This window comes from Alexandromys fortis, unplaced genomic scaffold (genome assembly GCF_014885135.2).
Source record: "Alexandromys fortis isolate MF-2015 unplaced genomic scaffold, M_Fortis_MF-2015_v1.1 scaffold_71, whole genome shotgun sequence".
In the NCBI taxonomy this organism is placed as follows: Eukaryota; Metazoa; Chordata; class Mammalia; order Rodentia; family Cricetidae; genus Alexandromys; species Alexandromys fortis.
In genome coordinates this window covers 5,209,976-5,233,608 of record NW_026067954.1, presented here as the reverse complement: position 1 = coordinate 5,233,608, position 23,633 = coordinate 5,209,976, and the positions used below count along the sequence as shown (strand labels likewise).

Below are 23,633 nucleotides of genomic sequence, written 5' to 3'. Positions count from 1 at the left end.
ATCTTAAAACTTAAAAGAAAGGGATCTTTTATAATTCCCAGGTATCTTAAAACACAAAAGGTCATTCAGTAAAATGAGCAACAAACAAGGTTCAGAACTGCCATTAGGTAGAAAGTTCAAAAACAAGATAAATAGTGTGTGTGTGTATGTAGGAGTGTGTATCTGTGTGAACATATGTGTATGTGCCTGTGTATCTGTGTACATTTGTATGTGTGTATATTTGTGTGTCATATGCTTTGCATCACATCCTAAAATATAAGTGGACTGGTTTTTATTTTTCCAGGTGTCATGTTAACTATCCCAGCAGAGATGAGCAAACATCTACTCACCCCCATCAGGTAGCAACAGACCAAAGAGATGATTCCACTCAAGTCCAACTTGGTGGACCAATGAGTTTGACTGTGGATAATTATAGGAACAAGGGTGAAGGTCACCTACAGAAGTATGGACAACCTATGGGTAGTTATACCGCAGAAGAAATGTCTGCCCCTTCCCAGAGCTATGATCTACCCAAGTCCTTGCTGACAGCATGGCCTTGTGAAGCCCCTTATCCTGCCCTTATTTCTCTCCTGCAAGAGAGAATGTTACTGGGTCCAGTCTTGCTAGGGATGTTGGTAGCCATGATACTGACTTAGAAGGCAATAGCTCACCACGCCCAGAGGACAGAGTTCTACACCAGCTCGTCAGAAATGAAGCAGGCATTGTACCAACACTCTCCTATCCTCAAGGCCTTAATAGGAAGGAAAGTCAAGTGTCTTCCTTAACAGCACATCAATAAATGACATCACTGAAACATCATTTGAGTAGGAGGATTGCCCATGAACAGAATGTTCGATAATGTCACTGTTATAAGAACAACAGCAGCAGCCAGTGTAACTCACATCCATGGTCTTCTTGTAGTGTGTGTTCTTCTGTTTGTGGAAAGCATCCATTATATTTTCTGTCTGTGAAGAGAATACAAACACTGTCCATAAAAACTGCAAGTAACTGCTAACAGCAGCTCGTCTTGAGGGCTAAGCGTTCCACGTGGGTTTCCAGTTTAGTCTTCATGTCACTCAGAAGCCAGATGTGCTAACTATTGTCCCCTCATCACAAATGAAGACAGCACAGAGACTACACTTCTTGCTCAAGAAGTCACAGGCAGTTAAAGACACTGCATCTTATTTAGCCTGGGCACTCACACCCCGAGTCCTGAACCCTCAAAACATCACCAGAGTCTCGCTGATCACCATGGAGTGCTTTCTTCGGGAATCTAGAATCAAAGGACTTTGGCTTCCAGAAGAAGTTTTAAATGCTTGTTAAAATACCATTTGTATTTTAAGAGCATCTTTATTCTGGAAGCTTTGTCGGCACAGGCAAATTCGGAGTTCGACCTCCACTTCTGTGGCTCCTCAATGATATAGGCTTTATGACAAGTTGCCAGGGGAAGAAGGAAGTGTCTGTAGCAGTGCTAACAGAAACTGTTCTATGACCTAGCCTCATCTAGCCAGCAAGGTAAACTCCACGGAGTTCACTTGAGTACAGTTTCTTCACTGTAGTTGCCATGGTGCTACTTTTGTTAGTCAATAAATGCCTGCCTCTCAGACACAGTTCTTCTGGTCCCCATTTATCTAGCACTTTTATGCGAAGCCACTCCATGATCACAGTAGTGTTTCTGTGTAAATACCACCTCTCCATTTTCCTGATGAGCCCAAAGAAACAAAGTCAGTGTTGGTGGCTTCGATGAGGATGGCTCCCGGAGGCTCATATAGCAGAATGCTTGGCCTCTAGCTGGTGGAAGTGTTTGGGAAGGATTAGTGTGTGTGGCCTTGTTTGGAGGAGGTGTGTCCCTGGAAGTGGGCTTTGAGCCCACACCATTCCCAGCTAGCTTTCTGGCTGCCTCCTGGCTATTGTCTCAACACTAAGCATTCAGCTACTGTTCCATTGCCATGTCTGTCTGCCTGCTACCATACTCCCTGCCATGAAGTCATAGATCTCAACAAACTTTTTCTTCTATAAGTCGCTTAGTTCATGGTGTCTACACCGCAGCAGCAAAGCAATGAGACTGTCAGCAAAGAGGAAAGCTGACATTTGCACCAAGGAGCCTATTATTTATTACTGAAAATGAATTTCAAATGCAGCTCTTACTGGATACATATAAATTTAGGTTTTTATAGATTACCATAACAGACAAGCATGGATGGATTTTCAGGATATTTGGATGAAATACTTAAGGTGCTCTCACTTCAAATGGAATAAATGAAACTCCCTCCGGGGAGCTTCAGAGAACCCAGAACTTACCTCCTAGCCTTCTCTAAAGCAGAGATAGCAGGAAGTAGCTACTCGTCTAGTAATGAAAAAGACAACGCAGGCACAGTGACAGGGCTCCAACACCAGCCCCACACGGAAAGACACATGACAGATACTGGCTGCAGCCGCCGGAGAGCTGAAGTCCACGGAACTGACTAGCAAGAGCTAGTAATCACGACTCATTTTCCTGGACTACTTGAGCTGACCAATTCACAGTGCTGGCTTTGCCATGGTCCTTTTAGTCCCAATATACACTTTGCTACGCATCCAACCATCCAGTTGGTGGTTGCTACTGGTTTATAATTGATAGTCCAATGTATCTCCTTATCTCCAAGTTCTACATAGAATCAGACCCCTTCTTGGGTGCTGAGTGATTTACACTAACTCCTTACTTCCTATCAATCCCCCTCTGCCTTCACAGGGACACCAGTATTTGAAAGTTGTCAAGACCCTAAAAAACAGCCATTGACTCTAAGCAGACATGGGTAATTTCAGGAACCTGGGTGATATGCATTGCTCAAACCCACTCAGGGAGTTAGTCGAGGCTTGCCGGGTCCATCTCTATCTGCTAAGTAGCCTCGGCCTAAGTCTTCTTGTGTCCAAGCTCACTCAGGGTGACCCACTCATGGTGACATCAGTGAGCCCAAATTCTCTTGCAGGTGTTTTCGGAGGAGATGTTCTTTTAGCATTTAAGTTTTCTGCTCCGACCAAATCGAATGTGAATGTGTTTTATTATTGATGATGCAAAGGATTTAAAAATAAAACAGTAAGTTACATGTAGAGACATAGCTCAATACTGTACTTGCACAGAAAACCCAAGATCCTGAATTCAACCAGTTGCATAAGAGAAAAGGAAAGAGAAAAAAGAAAAGCAAGCAACTGACTGGTTCTTTTGATGAGTAGAAACAGCTCAATTTCCAAGAAGTGGAAGGTCAGAGCAAGCAGTGTGACAGTTTTAAAAGGGGAAGTTAGCACTGAAACATTCTTTTTCCCAAAACAAGTTCTTTAAAAAGAAAAGAAAGGGAGGGGTACCCAAAGTCACCCCAGAGTCTGTTGTGAAACACTTAACTACAATTTTCTAAATAAACTTCTGACTTTTCAATGTTTTGAAAGCAGCTTCTGCTGAGAAAGGAACTGAGTCCAGGCACTCAGCACAAGGGTCAGGGCAGCCAAGAGCACCTAGGGTGAGGAAATGACCCTTTTTAAGTGGGACCAACATGAAGAGCTCAGTTAACTACGGTATTGTGGTTCTTTTTATTGTTTTTAACTGTTCCACCTGAGACACGATATCTCCTTATCTTCTTAATGACTCTTTTCTTTTCTTGCTTTTGAGACAAGGCCACACTAAGTAATCCCCACTGGCGTGGAACTCTTTGTATAAACCAGATTTGGTCCTCCGGGATGTTAAAGATGTATGCCACCACACTCAGCTTTACGTGTTTTAAAAATTGTATATCTGTGCCTGTCTATGTGTAACCTGGGCATGTGAATCCAGTGCCCATGGTGGCCAGAAGAAACGTATACCCTTGGAACTGAGTTACAGCTGGTTCAGCCATCTAACACGGTACTGAGAACTAAACTCAGATCCTCTACAAGGGTAGCACACATTCAACTACTGAGCATCTTTCCAACCTCCCAGTTCTTTTGCTGTCCTTTCTACTAGGTGTGGTGGTGCACACATCTTTAATCCCAGCACTCAGAAAACAGAAGCAGGTGGATCTCTGTGAGTTCCAGGACAGCCAAGGCTAGAGAGAACCTGTCTCAAGAGGGGGTGGGGAAAGGGGAGGAGAGGAGAGACAAAAAAAATTATCATTTCAGAGCTGGAGAGATAATTTGTCAGTTAAGGGAACCCAAATTTGGCTCCCAGCACCCATGTTAGTGGCTCACAAACTCCTGTAACTCTGGTTTCAAAGAATGTGATGCCTCTATGGGCACCACACACACATACACAAACACACTCAAGTAAAAATAAAAATAATTCTTTGTAGGAGAGGGCATAGCAGGGATCGGAGGCAGGTATCTAAGAGAAGTAGGAGGGAGAAAAGCGGGGATGATGTAATTTACTTCAATTAAAAATAGATAAGTAAGGGGCTAGGGAGATGGGTTAGTGACTAAGAGCACTGGCTGCTCTCCTAGAAGAGGACCAGTATTCAAGTCCCAGACTCCACATGGCACTCACACCTGTCTGTAACTCCAGTTCCAGGAACCTGATGCCCTCACACAGATATATGTAGGCAAAACACCAATGTACATAAAAAAATTATTTTAAAATGTAGATGAATAAAAAGTAACTTTTTAAAAACCTGGTGCTAGGCACAGTGGTACACACCTTTAATCCCAGCACCTGGGAGGCAGAGATGAAGGATCTCCGTGAGTTAGAGACCAGGCTAGAGATACAGAGAATTAAATAGTTATATAGATATACAGAGCTCCACAGGGAGACCCTGTTTCAAAGAACAAATCCATCTGTATTTCCTTAAAGAAATGGCAGACTTGGTAATGTCAAACAAAAGAATCTGTTATCTAACAAGTACAACACCCATGATAACTCTGCCTGGAAAAAGGCTTTGGTTCAGCTGCAACCTCAAGTGTGATACACAAGCTTGAGAGAACACGTGAAAGTGTCTGAGGCAGTGTTCCTTAATCATCTGTGTCTGTCCTTCCACACTCAGAGACACTGCACAAGCACCGGCTGAGAAATAGGAAGAGGCGGCGGTGTGCAAGGAGTAGCTCTTAAGCCAGGCATAGCAGCACATGTCCACAGTCCTGGTGGAGGCCAGAGACTCAGCTATACAGTGAGCTGGAGGCCAGCCTGGGCTTCGCGAGACTGTGTCTCTAATAAAGGGAAAAGCAGCTCATGAAATGATGGCAAATGTGAGAAACGGAGACACACAGGCTCTTTTCTTCCTTTTTTTTTCTTTTTTTTTTTTTTTTTTTTTTTTGAGCAGGGTTTCTCTGTTTCTCTGTGTAGCTTTGGAGCCTGTCCAAGAGCTCATTCTGTAGACCAGACTGGTCTTAAACTCACAGAGATTCGCCAGCCTCTGCCTCCCAAGTGCTGGAATTAAAAGCATGCGCCACCACCGTCTGGCTTAGCATAATAACTTTTTCATTCCCGTCACCTTTAATATATGTAGAATAAATCCCATCAATGGAAAAAGAGTCTTGTGGGTGTTGGAGAGATGGCTCAGCAGTTAACAGCACTAGTTGCTCTTTCAGAAGACCTGGGTTCAGTTCCCAGCACCCACATGATGGCTCATGACTGTCTGTAACTCCAGTTCCCAGGGATGGATACCCTCTTCAGGCTCCACAGGCACCAGGTACACATGTGGTGCACTTGCATGCATGCAGACAAACATACATGCACATAAAATGAAAAATTAATACATCTTCAAATAGAATAGGACCGTTCCAGAGCTGCTTTGAAGATGAAACAACTCGAATTCCCCAGGGCCAGTTTCTCTAGTTGTAAGTAGGATTATTCCGTTATGAATTTCAAAGGAAGTGTGAGTCTGCCCCCCACCCCAGCTCTTCAGTCTTTGCTGCCTCGCAGAGGAGGACTGTGATCTGGATGCTCACTAGCTAGGCTATGCTTGATGCCACTGATGGGAGTAGAGAGATCTCCAGCCACTGTCTTGACAGGGGCAGCAGATCTGAAAAGAAGACACACGGAAACAGAATCACTGAATCCTGCAAGAATTTTGCCCAGGTTCTGGCCTCAGGCTTGTATGGGAAGCATTTTATTAACTGAACTATTTCTCCAGCATTCCTGCAGTTTTTTTTTTTAAAAGAAAAGTGACCTGGAGTGCAGGGCATACGCTCTAATATTGAGTCTCTAAATGGAATCTCCAATATGTAATTTCTCAGGTCAGAAAAGGTTATGATTGTATTGGGGATGGGAACCAAGCTGTGCAGGGTTTTGTTGTTGTTGTTGTTGCTACTGCTGCTGTCATTTGAGACAGGGTCATACCATGAGCTCTGGCTGTCTGGGAACTCACACTGTAGACCAGGCTGGCCTCCAACTCACAGAGATCCTCCTGCCTCTGCCTCCCAAATGCTGGAATTGAAAGTGTATGCCACTATGGCCAGCAAGTTGAGCAATTTAGCAACAAAAATGCCTGAGATTTTCTGCAGAAGAAAGGAGATATGGTAGCACATACTCCAAACTAACCTTTTTCCGCTGTAGCTTTTGCTTTTCCCTGAATTCTTCCATCCTCTTGGCCTCTTCTCTTAGAGTCTGCGCAAGCTGGATGTGACACTGGGCTACATTATCTACCTCTGTAAAGAAAATTGCAAATAAAGTCAAGACCCACATGTGTCTAAATCCAAATACACACAATGATTCAAAACTATACATACAAATCTGGAGCAAGAAAGAAAATTAAGAATAATTCTCATGGCCACCAACACTCATTGAGGTCCTTGATATGCCCGATCAAGACCAATGTTGTCTTTTTTTTTTTTTTGAGACATGGTTTCTCTGCATAGTCCTGGCTATCCTGGGCTCTATAGACCAGGCTCTCTTTAAACTTAAGAGATCTGCCTGCCTCTGCCACCACCACCCAGTTCAAAGCTAAATCTTTAGCTTAATCTCTAGCAACTGTTACTAAAACCAACTGTATGCCCAGGACTGGAGGGGCGGCAAGGAGGGTGCAGCCAAGGTCAGTCAATAACCTCACGTCCTGAGATGGATGCCAGTTTTAATTGTCAACTTGGCACGGCCTAGAAGCACCTGGAAAGGAAGTTTCAATGAGGGTTGGCCCATGGGTGTGTCTGCAGGTGGTTGTCTTAAGTTAACTGATGCAGGAAGATCCAACCTACCGTGGGCAGCACCATTCCCCAGTCAGGAGATCCTGATCTTAAAAGTGGAGAAATCAGCTGAGCACAAGCAAGCAAAACACCAATGCACATAAAAAATAAAAAGGAATCATCAAATTTGATTCTCTAGCTCTTTTTATAGTCTCTGGGTGCTTTCTATCTCTAGTCTCTCACGAGCCTAAACATATATCAAACATTCGTGCAACCTTTTAGCCTCTGAAGGTTTATTTTTCTTTATAATAGAAAGGAAAGAAGGAAAGAAAAAGCATTTTGCTCAAATTAGGCTGGGTGTGGTTTGTGTACACTTTTAATCCCAGCACTTGTGAGGCAGAGGCATCAATTGAAGAGAAAAGAGGGCATTGTCTATGGAGAAGGTGAAAGAAGTATTTCTTTATGCGGCTTTTACACCTATGGTGTATAGCACATACAGTTTGGCTTCATCCCACTGCTTTTGTGACCCCTGCCCAAGGAATATTGTGAAACCAATCCACCTCTGCCTTTAGTAGGCCATAAAGAAATTCTTCATCTTGTCTGGCAGTAGCTCACAGGACCCAGTTCCCTCCAGAGGGGCCCCACCCCATGCCCTGCAGATAGACCTAATCCTCCAGAGACCTGGAAGACTCTGAAGAGCCCGGCTGGCTTTCCCACTCAGTCTGTTAACGAGCCTATCCAATGAAGGCTCCATAAAAATCAAAACAGACATGGCTGTGGGAGCTTCCTAATAGCAAAGCGTGTGGAGATTATTGGGTGTTGCTCATACCAACAGAATGGCGTGGCTGAAGCCTGCTGAGTCCATTCCTAGAGAGTATGCTCAGAGAGGACTTAAATGCTCCTCACGCCCCTCTTCTACCCCCTCGCCTTAACCCATTGCCTTTGAAAAACCCTTTGTTATAAACCAGGAAGGGTAATTCTTTCCTTGAATTCTTGGAGCTACTGGGGTAAATGAATTGAAGCAGATGGTGGTTGTGGGAACCTGACCCTCAGCCCGTTAGTGGGCACAAGTCTAGCAGGTCTAGGAGCCTTGGGGCAGGAATCTAAGGTGGGAACTGAGCCTTCAGGCCGCAGGATCTGATCACTTCCAGTTGAACTGGACTAGAGGACACTGGCTAGTCTCCGCTGCAGACGAGATTGCTTAGTTGCTACAGGGGGGGGGGATCCTCTCAAGTGATGAATGGGCCAGAAATCTCCTGTGTTATGACACAGCCACACTCTTGTGTGACGGAAGAGGAAACAGATACCAGAGGTTCTGATGAGAGAGTGCTCAGCCAAACACAAAACACTTCAAGTATAAGTCATACACACTGTGCCTTTTGACACCTTTCACCTGGAAATCCTCTATGAGGAAAGACAGAAAGCCCCAGAAGCAGAAACCCTGGGGAACACTGAGCTGGGCAGGACTCCCTGAAGAGCAACACGACCCGTCTCAACCCAGACCTCCCAGATCCTGGTTGTGAACACATTACTGTAACTAACTAATAAAAATCTGATAGTGTAATTCCCAGTCAGATTCACAACCAAATAAGGACAACACTAGTGGACATGCCAGAGTGGGAGAGAAAAGTCCATGAGGCCCAGCACACTCTGGACTGGAGAAAGATTGCTGATACCCATTGAGAGAGCAGGTCTAGGGGAGTGGTAGGTGCCCCACGTGCCAAACGACAATAGGAGGAAAGAATGACCAGGCGATAAGTTCTTTGAAGACTGTCGTAATCAAAAATGTCTTGTAGAGCTGAGGCCATTGGCTAGAGCCACTGGCCGAGCAAGTCTGACAACTTAAGGTAGATTCCTAGAACCATGAAAAAGGTCATATATGTGTGCCGCACATCTGAGATCTAGAACTCCCAGTGAGATGGGAGGCACTGAGCGGAGAAATTCCCAGAAGCTTGCCAGTCAGCTAGCCTGGAGTTAGTAAAAATAAGAGAGAGCCTGCTTCGACAAGGCTAAAAGTGCCCAAAGTTGTGCTCTGACCTCAACACTCATCTACTCTTACACACATGAATGCATACACTAAAAAATACAGATTTCTTCCACATAAAAATGACAACAAAAAAAAAGTCTGGAAATCAGGGAGACATGGCAAGACAGATCCAGCATTGCCCTAGCGACTGAGGTCCTGTGGAAGTGTCCCCGGGGAGAGAAAAGTCACACACGAACATACAAGACGTTGGGTGTGTCTGTCAGCATCAGGTGAGGTACAGATCAGCACTCACGGAATGATGTCTCTGAGTTAAAAACAAAGCAGGACAGAGTGTTCCTGCATGGTGTTCCTCCCATTTGGAACTTAAGAACACACAGAATCTCAGGCCCTACTCCAAACTCCCTGAGTCAGAAACTCAGAAGGACCCAGGAGTCTGTGCTAACCACAACTCCCCAAGTGGCAGGTAAATGTGAGGTGTCTAGCTCAAGTCTGCTCTGCGGAGCTACTTCTCACCTTACAGTTGTGCTAAATCTTTCCATCCAATGCTAAACTACTGCTGAAAACAGAACTTGCCGCAAAAGAAAGACACAGAGCTTAGTAGCAACAGAAAACACAGTTTTGCACTAGGGGTTGGAGTGATGGCTGAGCAATAAGAGGACTGGCTACTCTTCCAGAGAACCCATATTCGATTCCCAGCATCCACATGGTATTGACAGCCACTGTAACTCCAGTTCAAGAGGATCTGATGTCCTCTTCTGGCTTCTGTGGGCACCAGGCACACACATGGTACACAGACATAGATGCAGGCAAAACACCCAGACACATAAAATAAAACACATTTTTAAAAAATTAACTTACGCTGCTTGAAGACCTCGAGGGCTCTCTTCAAGGTACTGAAAAACAAGTACATATACAATTTCAATACCGGAAGTCAAGTATATAAATTTATTATAACGTTTTCACACGCTTCTCTTTGCCTACATCTTCACTGTAGGCTCCAGGTTCACTTTTGCCCTTGAGCTTCAGAAAACAGTAAAAGACAAAACTTCTTAAGACCTACCTCCTCAATCCCAGGCATAAACAGTTCTGCACTGTCTGCCCCGGGTAGAGCAAAACCTCTGCATTCTCTCTTCCTCAGTAGTAATATAGGAATTTGATCCCTTTCTCATAAGAACAAGTTGTCATTTGAATATGAAAGCAAGACAATTAAAGAGAGAGCTCAAATCCTAGTTCACACCTTGGGTGAGTGTCCGTGGAGTGTGTGTGTGTGTGTGAGAGTCCAGACAACATCTCACATAGCCAGGCTTGCTATGCAGCTGAAGCCAGCCTTAAACTCCTAAGGCTCCGGCCTCCACTGCACACGTGAGAGGATTGCAGGTTCGTATCACCATGCTACCTCGAACATACAGAGATCCACCTGCCTCTGCTCCCGAGGGCTGGGATTAAAAGTGTGTGCCACCAAACCCGGCATAGACTTACTGATCAGAAACTGTAGGGAAAGCCTACTCCTTTTTAAAATTTTATCTTTTAATTGAAAAATAAACGTGTGCATATTTGCCATGTGCAACCTGATATTTTGAAATCTGTGTGCACCGTGGAAAGGCTCAATAAGGTAATTAACATAGCCACTGCCTCGCATCCTAACCGCCCTTCTGGAGTGGTGCGCTTACAATCTCCTCTCGGTTCTTCTTAAGAAGGATGCGTTGCTGCCAGCTAGAGCCACACATATATCTCTTGAACTTCTTTCTCCTAACTAAACCCTTAACGCCTTTATTCTCTTCCGTTTCCATGTATGTTGTACATGTGTGTGAACGCACATGTCTCCACATGTGTGGGCATGTATGTGAGTGCACGTGCATGGGCATGTAAAGACCCAAGGCTGAAGTTGGTGCTAGCAATCATTCTCTATCTCTCCCCTACTTTATTCTCGGAGGCGGGGTCTCTCAATCAAACTGAGAGCTCACCACTAGGGCTAGTCTTGCTATCCAGTTAACTCTGGGGCTCTCTGTCTCCACCTTCTAAGGCTGGAATGACAGGCAGCGTTTACACAGGTTCTGGGGAGCTGAACTACAGTCTTCACACTTGTGCAGCAAGGGATCCAACCACAGAGCCATCCCCCCAGCTCTGAAATCTCCCTAACCTTGGCCCCAGCCCCAGAGGGTTTCATTCATATCTGATTCTTTTTCAAAATTTCTAGAACATTTCTAAAAATCTCCTCACTTAAGCTTTTAATTCACTGCTTTATAAACATATCCCACATACTTGAGGTTTTTAGATCTGTTCATTACAACAATATATATATATATATATATAAAATATGTGGCAATGGGTTTTTGATCCTACTGCACGTACTGGCTTTATGGGAGCCTAGGCAGTTTGGATGCTCACCTTACTAGACCTGGATGGAGGTGGGTGGTCCTTGGACTTCCCACAGGGCAGGGAACCCTGATTGCTCTTTGGGCTGACAAGGGAGGGGGACTTGATTGGGGGAGGGGGAGGGAAATGGGAGGCGGTGGCGGGGAAGAGACAGAAATCTTAAATAAATAAATAAATAAATAAATAAATAAATAAATAAATAAATAAATATAATTCTGCTATCTACTGCACTGTTGAATCATAGTCACAGTAACTTTTGTGTGTGTATATATGCGTGTGTGTGCGTGCCTACGTGTGCGTGTGTGTGTGCATTATGAACTAAATGTTGGATCTCACTGTGTTACTTCCGCAAGGGTCTGTGTTCATGTCTGTCAGGGAAGCAGGTGCCCTTGTCCAGGGCCACTTTAACCTAAATCTGTAGCTTAGCATTCTTCAGACTGCACTGAAAAACTTGTGGTAACTTGGAACCACAGATCCTGTGTCCCATTCAGATCCATGAAAAAGACACAGAGTTTTCACAATTGGAAACAAGGAAAAAAATTATAACTTCTCTCAATCTTACATACTGCAATTGTCACTTGGTTGCACTTGCTGAGACAACGGGGCTCTGGTCAATGGTAGCCTAGAGTCAGAAGGACACTGGTACCTACTTGATCTCGGACTGTCCACATGGCTTCTTCTTGGAGAGATTCAACAGGTCTTTGCCGTATTTCTCTTCAATTGCTGCCCTAGAGCGAACAGAAGAGAAGGTCATGGGTCCTACACGGAGTTCTCAGCTAAGACACATAAGACACTGCCCCTGCAGGAAAGCTGTTCATTTACGATAGAAGTTCAGAGGTAACGTCACTGTCTAAGATATAAGGCTCGGGAATTTAAAATATATATATATATATATATATATATATATATAGAGAGAGAGAGAGAGAGAGAGAGAGGAAGAAGTAATAAAGGAGCACAGATAATACTGTGTAGAGTAACATGTTAACTACTGTAGAAAGTGTGGGGGAAAACAGAGTAAGACTAGTGATTAGTATTGGGTTGATAGAGGGAGAAAAGGAAGAGGGGAAATATGAGTAAAAGAGGGACCAGCGGGAGAGATGAGTCAGTTTTGGAAGAAGTAAAATGAAGACATCAGTAAATGCATACACTCAGATAATGTACAGCCATCTGGATCTCAGGAGGCTGAGACACAGAACCCATACAAATCAGGGAAAGTCTGTGCGCTTTGGAAAGGGAAAAGTGAAAAACAGAAAGACGAAGATGGAGGACAAAAGCAAAGGAGGCCAGAGCTGACCGGCTAATCTGACCCTGGTGTTAAGTAAGGAAGAGTAAAAAAAAGGGAAGAGAGCAACATACAGGATGGAGTCTGCTGCAGTCCAGGCTCCTTGCTAGTCTAACTGTTCCTTCCTCTGGCTCACAGAGGACTTTCATGCCCCTTTGTAAGGTTGGGTCATAGATGCTGGCCATACCTACAGTCTGGAAGCATCCTGGCCAGGTTTCAGCATGCCACCCCATGGCACTTGCATTGAGTTTGCCAAGAGCGTGGTTCAAAGAGGTCTTGGGCACGACAGCCATAGAGACTGCTGGTATTTTTTAAATGGCCTCCCATGCCTGCCTAGTGCAGAAAGGAGACTTTTCCTGGGATCTCTCCTCTCTCCTCCACCGGTGTTGCTCATCTCTTGTCTGGCCTCTCCCTCTTTTTCTTATTACTGAAAGTTCAAGTGCAGATCTCCTGAGCCTCTCTCTGGGTTGAGTCATGGCTCTTATCTAATCTTTCCTCAGCATGGAAGTGGAGTAGCTTCTCAAACCAAACCAATCCCTCCAGGACTTAGTCTCCAGCGTTGGGAAGTTCCCTACTTTACTTTGGTATTAGAACCAGCAAGAACTAAACATCAGCGCTCCAAAAGTCATCGTCCAACTTCTGAAGTGTATTGTGCGCAGGATGGAGCAGAGCAGCCCTGTCTCTTGTCCTCCATTCTTCTTCCTGCGCTCTCTTGAAGGGCTTCAGAGAATCCCCATTGCTTCCAGGAGGAGGCTCTCTAGCAGTGAGGCAACACTGGGCAGGAACCCCACCCCCAGCAAGCACAGTGGTCTGCTCTCTGGAGAAAAGGGGGCAGCGTTACTGAAGTGAAACTTGGGAGTCATGCTTGGAAACCAGGGTAACCACCATTGGCATACAGAGGAAGCATAGGGGAAGTGATGGGTTCTGAGGCCATAGCCAGGGAGGAACCACCAGGACTTTGTAGAAATCCCCTTTGACTGGAGGAACCTTTACCTAGATCACTACCCACAAATCACCCCAGGGTTCCTGTTTATCAGTTTGTCTTTTTTAAAAAATTCATTTATTTTTGAATTTATATGTATGAGTGTTTTTTCTGCATTTATGTCTGTATACCATGTATGTGCAGAGCAGGTAAAGGCCAAAAAAAAAAAAAAAAAAAAAAAAGGCATCAAATCCTCTGGATGTGGAGCTATGGATGTTTGTAAACTGCCACATGGATGCTTGAAATGGATCCTTAGTCCTCTGCAAGGGCTGCAAGGGCTCTTAGCCTTTGAGCCATCCCTCCAGCCCCTAATTGTCATTTCTGGAATATCCATCACATGCCAGGCATCCTTCTGGGTGCTCTGGACACTGGAAGACTGGAACGGAAGAGCTGCCTAATGGAGTGGACAGGTGTGTAAATCAACACTGTGATTTACCACAACAGGGTTATTTGGAAATGTAGAAAACACAAGACACAGAAGAGGGGGGTCTTGCTCCTCCACTGTTAACTGCTGATTTATTTTTTACTATAGAAATTAATTCATGTTGGCTGTAAGACAGACCAGGTCTCCCTCTACAGTGTTTTCTCTCCCTTCTGGCTCTTCTTGCCCTTCCTTCTCCCTTCCTCCCTGTTGTTCTCTTACGTTCCAATCTTATTTGTTTCCATGCATGAGGAAAGGTATGTTCTATTTGTCTTTCTCTGTCTGCCCTATTTCACTTAAATGTGATGGTGATCTCCAGCTTCACTCGTTTCCTGCAAAGCTGATGCTTGACCAGAAATGCTTTTCTCAAAGCCCTTCGTGCTCACCTTGACCCCTCCGTTCAAATGTCCCAGACCAGGAATAATAATCCACGTGCCAGATTTCCTTCACGGGCAGGATAATCAGACACAGCCTTTGCCATCAGGCCCAAAAGCAATCTCTGCTGACTCCCCGTCTGGAGTTCAAGGGAGCCCCCAAGTCAGAGTGGGTAGCCAAAATGGAATCTTTTGCCCGAGTAACTAATATGTAGCCATTTTAGCTTATTTTGCTATATATTCCCCAAACAGTGCTTCTGTTGAGTTATTAATTGCTTTGGAAGATCCAGGCTCCTTGCTCTGAGATTTTACAAATCTTGAGTACTGATGAGGAAACAGACATCTGGAGAGACGATACATGTCCCTGACAATGACCAAGGAAGCGGGACCAGAAGAGGAAGTGATTAGACTCTTGCCCTACTGCTCTTTCCTCACTAGGTCTCAACTTCCTGTCTGTCGTGGGCTATCCAAGTCTAGTCCCCATTATTTCAGACCGTACTCTTCTTTGGAATAGGGGCTCGACAGATGTAAGTAGCTAAGATGAGAACATCCTAGAGCAGGGCCAGCGCCTAATCCATCATCGCAGGAATCCTCGCAAGAAGGTGAAGACACAAGCCAAGACCTCCCTGCGGTAATGAAGAGGGTAGGGACTATGGGGATGAAACCCAAAGACTCCTAGTGACACCAGAAGCAACACAAACCACATTCTCCCTACAGCCTCCAAGAGAGCGAGGTCCTGCTCCTACCTGTCCCATAGTGTTCACCTTCTGGTGTCTGAATGAGGTCCTCCCCCTTACCACCCGGGGCTGCTCACTGATACCTCCAAGACTACCCGCCTCCTACAGCTGTCTGGGCCACCTTTCCTGCCGGAGCCCTGCAAGGATCCCCTCTTCCATGAAGTTACCCCAGAATTTTGTTGCTTCACATGTTTGTTTGTTTGTTTTTGTTTGTTTATTGTATTTTGCCAATTCCTAATTCCTTTTCTTTTTTCTTCCAAGACAGGGTCTCAACTATATAGTTCTTGGTTGTCTTAAAATCATTACATAGACCAGGCTCACAGAGATCAGCCTGCCTCTACCTCCTGAGTGCTGCTGGGATTAAAGGTGTGTGCCACCACAGCCTGGCTATTTTGTCAAGTCTTCTTTTTTGGGGGGTGGGTCAAGACAGGGTTTCTCTGTGTAACAACCCTAGCTGTCCTGGAACTCACTCCATAGACCAGGCTGGTCTTGAACTCACAGACATCCTCCTGCCTCTGCCTCCCAAGTGCTGGGATTAAAGGCATACACTGCCACCACTCGGTTTATTTTGCCGATTCTTAATCTGCCTCTTCAGGACTCTTGAATATAGTTTAATATAATTTGTGTGCTTGCTGTATTCTCTATGCTGTCGTATTTATAAATCTTATTTTTCAAATTGGTTCCTAGAATCTTTTGAACAGGCATCAATGTAGAAGAACCGTGAGTGTCAGAACTGATGTTGTAAAGTTTAGGAACAGATTTGCTGAGGAGACATTACATCACCCAAAGTAGGATTTAGCTAAGAGGGCGCTGCCTCCAAAATACACGGAGGACAAGAAGTATACTAACCAGGTCTGTTGAGATCAGTGAAATTTAGGATGTTAGGATGCTGGTGTTTGTTACAAAGATGGATCCTCAATTAGGCTTCATTCCCATAACAAAAGAACTAAATTACAAACGGTCATTAGGCTCATCTTCTTATCAAAGAACATGACTCTAAGGGGTGCCTCAAGAGGCTGCACAGGCCCTGGCCTGCCATTGAGTCCCCTGTGCCCTTGTCTGGTAAAACATACTTCTGCCAAGTGGGCAAGCTGACCCCAGGTAACAACTCTTGGAAAAGTACAACACTGGTGTACTAACTAATTCTGGCAATATCTTTGTTGTGTAAATCTCTCATCTGCCCAAGTGGCCAGTCTCATGTCTCTGTCTAAATGGTTTAAAGTGTGACCTGGGACTGGACCTAAACTTAAGGATGACAGTGTGTGTGGAAGGCACAAGCCTAGGGTGTGGATGAGTTACTAAAACCATCTACGCAGGGCCGGTTCCCCCATGGGCATTAGCCAGAGCTGGATACATGCTATGCTAAAACAAAACAAAACAAACAAAACCTTTTTTGAGAAGGCATATCAATATTTGTTAGGGAATATCATTTTAAGGTGTGTGACTTTTGCTTATGCTGCCTTTGTTTAACTCTGCGAAGCTGTGATTCTTTGTCTAAAACAGCTGATTGGTCCTAATAAAGAGTTAAACAGCCAATAGTGAAGCAGAGCAAGGATAGGTGGGGCTGGCAGGCAGAGAGGATGAATAGGAGAACTCTGGAGAAGAAGGAGAAGCAACAAGACAACAAAGAGAGGAGGATGTCAGGGGCCAGCCACCCAGCCCCCCAACCACCCAGCCAGCATGGAGTAAGAGTAAAAGTAAAATATAATGAAGTAAGAAAAGATAAAAGCCCAGAGGCAAAAGGTAGTCAGGATAATTTAAGTTAAGAAAAGCTTTCGAGAAACAAGCCAAGCTAAGGCTGGCCACTCATAACTAAGAATAAGCTTGAGTGTGTGATTTATTTGGGTGGGCCCCTCAAAAGGTCAAAAGGGTAAAACACCATTCAACAACTATTAATTCTAGAATAATCCCAGTCACTTCTTGAGATGGTTTCATACCCTGTAGCAGAGGGTCTTCAGAACCAGAGAACACAATCAAAAACAGGGTGAGATGGCTCAAGGGTAAAGTGCTTGGGGGGCAAGTCTGACAGCCAGGGTCCAATCCCCAGAACCCAGGTAAAGGTCACGTACACACTGCAGCGCACGCATGCCTGCATCCTAACAAGAAATAGTGTTCTATAAAAGAAAGACAACCAATTCCCAGACCAGGAATGGGGGCAGGGCATGTTGAAGGCCTGAGCGTCTTACCGTTCTTTTAAAAAATCCTCAAATTCCTTGCAGTTCTTGCGGCCATTGTTCAGGTGCTGGATGATGCTGTCATAGCCGATAGTGCTGAGAAAGTCTGTGTTCTGGAGGAATGAACGGCAAGGCGTCAGACCAGGAACAAGCATGAAGAAAGGATGGGGCAGAAGGGGCAGGAAGCCGGCAATTGGGACATCGCTGAATCACTTTTACAAAGATATGTGACCCAAGAGAGTACAGAAAAAAAAAAAAAAAGCAAAAATAAACAGCTGGGAAGAGGGGTTGAAACGATGAAACTGAAGAGCCACAAACCAGCAGGGACAAGAGAGGAACAGAGACTTAAGGGTGAGGGGTGAGGCAGACTCAAGTCCCTCATGGGCCTCCACTCACACCTAAGTTGGGACAGGAGAGATGACTGAAGGTTCCTACTCCAGCCTCTTGCTGGGAGCACCTTCTCGTTGCTTGGCAGAAACTGCCTCGGGCTACCAGGTGGTGGTGGCACACACAGGTGGATCTCTGTGAGTTTGAGGCCAGCCTGGTCTACAGACTGAGTTCCTGGACATTCAGGCTACACAGAGTGTGGTAGTTTGAATGTAAGTGACCCCCATAAAGTCACAGGGAGTGACACCATTAGGAAGTATGACTTTGTTGGAGTAGGTATGGCCTTGTTAGAATACATGTGTCACTGTGGGGGTGGGCTTTGAGGTTTCCTATGCTCAAGATACTTGCCAGTGTCTGAGTCTACTTCCTGATTCATTTTTAAATACATTAGTAAATACAATCTGAAAGTCTGGAGATTACCCAACAAGAGCATGACATCACAGGGAAAACCTGTGGTGTGCCAATATTCTCTTCCTGATCCACGGCATTACATGGAGAATCGACCACATTTGGTCCCTACTCTTGTCCCATAAGTCTGAGAAGGCAGGCAAGCACAGAGAAGCAGCTCCTCTCAAAACTAGAATGAAGTACCAAGAGGGCATGGGGGTAGGAAGAGAGAGAGAGAGAGAGAGAGAGAGAGAGAGAGAGAGAGAGAGAGAGCCTCAAGCTACAGGTTCATTTTAATCAGGGGCTATACAACAGTCAGTTTGTCCTTAAACCTGCCTTAAACCAAAGCCCCTGACATCTCCTCCCACAGCCAGGAAGCCCTCTTGACGGACTAGAACATCCACAAAAGGAAAGCACAAGGCACATGAGAAGGAAAGCCAGAGTGGAAGAAAGTGGCCACTGACCCAGTAGACTCATGAATCAGGGTCTGGGCCAGCACTGCTGCACATGGTTCCTGGCCCTAGTTTGGGGAAAGAATATTCAATCTTTAATTAGCAACTTCACAACCCCCTCTTCAACACAGTATTTACATTATCCTTTGCAAAATCCAAAGCCAGCCTCTCGACTCTCAGGTTTTCTGAGTGGCCCAGTTCCGTCTTCTGAGTTCTCTGAATTTGGCACTCTGTATTGCTCACGCACAAATTTCTGTCCCAACTCTATTGAATGTGCCTTGAGTTTTATTCAACCCTGTCAACCGCCCCTGCACCCATCACAGAAAAATCTCCCTTAATGTTATGTACCTCACAAGCCCTACGCAGAAGTGTGCAGGGTGAGATGTCTCCATCCTAACACAGAAGGACAGGACAACAAAACACACCCCTGGGGATGTGAACAGAGGAATATAGGCTCATTGTCAAAGTCATTTTGTAGACAGACGTCTCCATTCCTACCCATCAAGAATGCTAGACTTCTCTGTACTGTGACATCTGGGAGGTGGTTTCCCTTTTCTTAATTAAGGGCACAGATAGTTTAGGTCTGTCTAGTGGGGCAAGGAAGCTAGAACAGTTTCCCGAAAACACAGACCTCCCAGCTGCAAGGCTCAAAAACAAACAGGTGCCCCGTCACTCTAAACCAGCGAAGAAAGAGAGGCAAATGAGAACTAAGAAAAGAGTTTCCCAGAAAAGCAAAGCACCCGGCGCCAGCTCCAAAGCAGCAGAAAGACTGGCCTGTGCTGGCCAGAGAGCAGGAGTACCAAAGTGAAGGACAGTCAGGGAATGGGAGGGTGAAGCAAAGCAGAGCAGTGCACACGCAACACAAGATAGACCAAGTCACACAGCACCAAGGGAGAGAGCCCGCGGAGAGCTCAGCAGGCAAAATGCCTGCTTCACACAAAGTGTGAACAAGTGAGTTCGGTCTAGGCACCCACGTGAAAGTCAGTGGTCACAGCACATGCTTGTCACTGGCAAGGTAAGGATGAGCAGATCCCTGGAACTTTCTGGTTAGCAAGCTTCAACTGCTCAGCAAGCTCCAGCACGAGACTGTCCCAGTGAGAGAGTGTCCCAAGAAACAAGGTGGACAGCTCCTGAGGGGAACTGCCAGAGGCTGGCCTCTAGCCTTGATACACTTAGGCACCAACACGTCCACAAAGACAAGAGGAAAAAAGGTCAGGAGGGAGGGAAGAAAGGGAGGGACAGAGAAGGAGAAGTGAAGGGAAGGTGGGCAGAAAATAAAAATATAACTAGTGGGGCTGGAGGGATAGCTCAGAGGTTATTTGCTCACACACACACACACACACAGATTAAAAATAAATCTTTTAAAAATAAATGTAAATAAATAACAAAATAAAGGAGAAATTAATTTATTTTTAAACTAAAAATATTGGGCCAGAGATTACTGTGGCTTAGTTGGCAGAACACTTACCTAATATGCAGACTCCTGGATTTGATAGAGATAGATATAGAGAAATGATAGATAGAATAAACAAATGATAGATAGACAGACAGACAGACAGACAGATGGCTGAATAACACTGGCAGTTCTTCTAGAAAACCCAGGATCAATTCCCAGCATCCACATGGCAACTTACAACTGTAACTCCTGCTTCTGGGGACCTGACATGCTCTTCTGACCTCCTTGGGTACTAGGAATACATACAGTGTACATACATAAATGCACACAAAACACTCACCCATGTTAAAAACAATACTTTTTAAAGTGCTAGAGACTGAGCCCAAGGCCTGACACATGCCAATGAATCATGCCACTGTTGGGTCCAGGGGGGTCACACAAAGATGAGAACACCACCAAGTCTAATAAACCAGAAGCAAACTTTATTCCAGAAACCGGATCCTAGGAAAACCAGAAGAAAACTTAAAAAAAAAAAAAAAAAAAAAAAAAAAACCACAGGGCACAGAAGCTTATCAGCTAGTTGAGACCACAGCCAGAGACAGTGTTTGTTAGGCTGTGGCAAAGACTGGTTTTTGAACCTATCTCTTTACAGTAGGGGCACCGAGCATTATGTCTGAACAAAGGAATTTTTATGATCTTGCCCCAACTAACAGAGACCCTAAGGTCAGTCAACAGAGACCCGAAGGAGGGAAGTGAGTTCTAATGACCATGGGTAACTAGGCAACTACCATGAAATATGTTTTAGAGTAGATTACAGCGAAAGTCACTAATTGTAGGAAAACAGGTGTCTTTAGCAATTAGTCAGAAAAGGGACTGCTAGTAATAGCAGAAGGTTAATAAATTAGGATTAATTGGTTCTTAGGCTAGGAATTTAGAAGATAGCAGAAAGTTCTTCACACTATCTCAAGGTAAAACTCGGATACAGACAGGCATACTTCACAGCCTCCATTATCAGAGCTCATTAGTTAAATCAGGTGTTTGCACCGTGGTCAGTTTCTCCTGGTACCTCCAGGCAGTGTGTACTGGAGGCCCATGCCTCCCCTTGGCTGGTGCCAATTTTCCATAATGGAGACAGTGTCTAAACCAGAGGTCGCGTATCTCTGTCTCCTAAAGGTTAACTCAGTTCACATCTGTCATTTATCAGAGTTGGCCAGGACACCACTCTCAATCTGCAGGGAGAAGCTCTGGCCTTGTAAATAAAACATCTGACTGAACAACGGAACGACCTAAGCTGAGGGAGGCTTCCCAAGCATCTGAGAAAACAGCTCACTGTGAACGACTGATCCTTGATCTGCTGAGAAAGCTGCTGACAGTCTGCTCTCATTCTCCTAGACTTATAACTTCATATTTCTTTATTTCTACATTCTTTTTTTTAATATTTATTTATTATGTATACAATGTTCTGTCTGAGTGTATGCCTGCAGGCCAGAAGAGGGCACCAGACCTCTTTACAGATGGTTGTGAGCCACCATGTGGTTGCTGGGAATTGAACTCAGGACCTTTGGAAGAGCAGGCAATGCTCTTAACCGCTGAGCCATCTCTCCAGCCCCCTATTTCTACATTCTTATTGTTGGAATCTACATTTTAATTTTCTTATTCTTGGACTCTTCAGCCACCACTATGCTACATCCATGGCCCTAAATACAAGCACACACATAATGTTTTCCAAGTCACGGCTACTTTAAAAGGTCTATGCAGAGAACAGACCCCTTTAAACCAGTTCCGTCCTGCACCGGTGCCACTGTTATTGCAGTTCTTGCTTATTAGCGAAAAACGTCATTCATTTCTGGTTTATTCCTTTTTCTTTTTGTACAAATGAGCAGGATCATTTTTTTTTATTTTTTCCTCTGTCTCAGGCCAAAGTAAGTGGAACAGAGCTGGAAAGACCGCTCCATAGTTAGAGTGCTCACTGCTCTTCCAGAGGACCTGAGTCCTGTGCCCAACACCCATGTTGGGTAGCTCACAACCCCTTGGAACTCTAGCCTGTAACTCCAGCTCCATGGGATCTGATGCCTCTGGCCTCCATAAGTCCTCACACTCATGTGTATACACACACACACACAAACACACACATACATATACATAATTTAAAATGACAAAACTAAATCCTGGGAGCTTGTACTGTCTCTCCAGACTTGCCCCTTGAATACTTCTGAATCACATACAGATGCACAGGGTAGAGGAAAATAATGCTCTGATGGGCTAAGGACAAGAGCCATCCCGTAATCTCCTGGTAACAGTAATAAATCATTCCTTATGGACAGGCTTCGGAACAATGCAGTTACTCTAAAAAACTGAACACCAGCCAGGCATGGTGGTGCTCACCTTTAACCGCAGCACTCGGTCAGAGGCAGGAGGATCTCTATGAGTTTGAGGCCAATCTACACAGTGAATTCCAGGACAGCCAGGGCCATGAAGAGAGAGAGCCTGTCTCAAAGGAAATAAAAACCTGAACATCATTCCATCTCAGTTCCTCTTTGACAGCTGCCTAGAACTTGATCCTACAGATGTAACACACTTTATGGAGTACTTTCCTACGTATGTGCACAAACATCACTTCCAAAATTTTACAATGGAAACAGTTTTAATGTTGTATAATTTATCTTAAAAGACTGATTCTCAGGTGTTCTATTTGTTTTTACTATTGTCTGCTTTGAGTTGTGTGTGTGTGCGCGCACGCACGTATGTACACTCACTTGAGTGTGGGTGTAAAAGGGATGTGTGAGTACTGTCACACTCCTGCCATAGCATGTTTGTTGAAGTCGGAGAACAACTACTAGGGATTGGTTCTCCCCTTTCACAGTCTGTGGGATTTGGTGATTGGCATGGGGTTCTCAGGTTTTGTAACAGGTACCTCCACCTGCTGACCCACTGCACGGGTTCTGCTTTGGTGTTTTGAGACAGGGTAGCCAGCCAGCTTTGGCCCTTCCATCTCTAGAGTGCTGCATTTACAGATGCGCACCACTGTACCGAGCCCTGGTCTTTGTATTGTGTGAGTGTTGTGTATGTGTGTGATGTGTGCACACATGTGTGTGAAGGCGTCCAGAATCCGGAGAAAGACAGCAGATGTTTGCTGTCACTGTCTGACTTTTTTGTTATTTTGTTTTGTTTTGAGACAGTCTCACAGTGTATCCCTGACTGTATGAGAACTCTCTATGCCAATTATAAAATGGGGCACAGAGCTGAACAGAGAATTCTCAACAGAAGAAGTTCAAATGGCCAAAAGACACTTAAGGTCATGCTCAACTTCCTTAGCGATCAGGGAAATGCAAATCAAAACAACTTTGAGATATCATCTTACACCTGTCAGAATGGCTAAAATCAAAAACACCAATGATAGCCTTTGCTGGAGAGGTTGTGGAGAAAGGGGTACACTCATCCATTGCTGGTGGGAATGCAAACTTGTGCAACCACTTTGGAAAACAGTGTGGCGGTTTCTCAGGAAATTCGGGATCAACCTACCCCTGGACCCAGCAATACCACTCTTGGGAATACACCCAAGAGATGCCCTATCATACAACAAAAGTATATGCTCTACTATGTTCATAGCAGCATTGTTTGTAATAGCCAGAACCTGGAAACA

General features: G+C 44.8%; 1 protein-coding gene across 1 annotated transcript in view; it reads right to left on the bottom strand.

The window, feature by feature from the left end:
• Pstpip2 (proline-serine-threonine phosphatase interacting protein 2) overlaps positions 1-23,633 on the bottom strand; it is a 71,034-nt gene that overhangs the window by 16,011 nt on the left and 31,390 nt on the right. The window contains exons 2-6 of the mRNA XM_050151695.1: positions 17,381-17,481; positions 12,049-12,126; positions 9,881-9,915; positions 6,458-6,564; positions 882-944 (exon numbers count right to left, since the gene is read on the bottom strand). Of these exons, the coding sequence (XP_050007652.1) occupies positions 882-944; positions 6,458-6,564; positions 9,881-9,915; positions 12,049-12,126; positions 17,381-17,481 (384 nt within the window). The remainder of the gene's footprint in view (positions 1-881; positions 945-6,457; positions 6,565-9,880; positions 9,916-12,048; positions 12,127-17,380; positions 17,482-23,633) is intronic.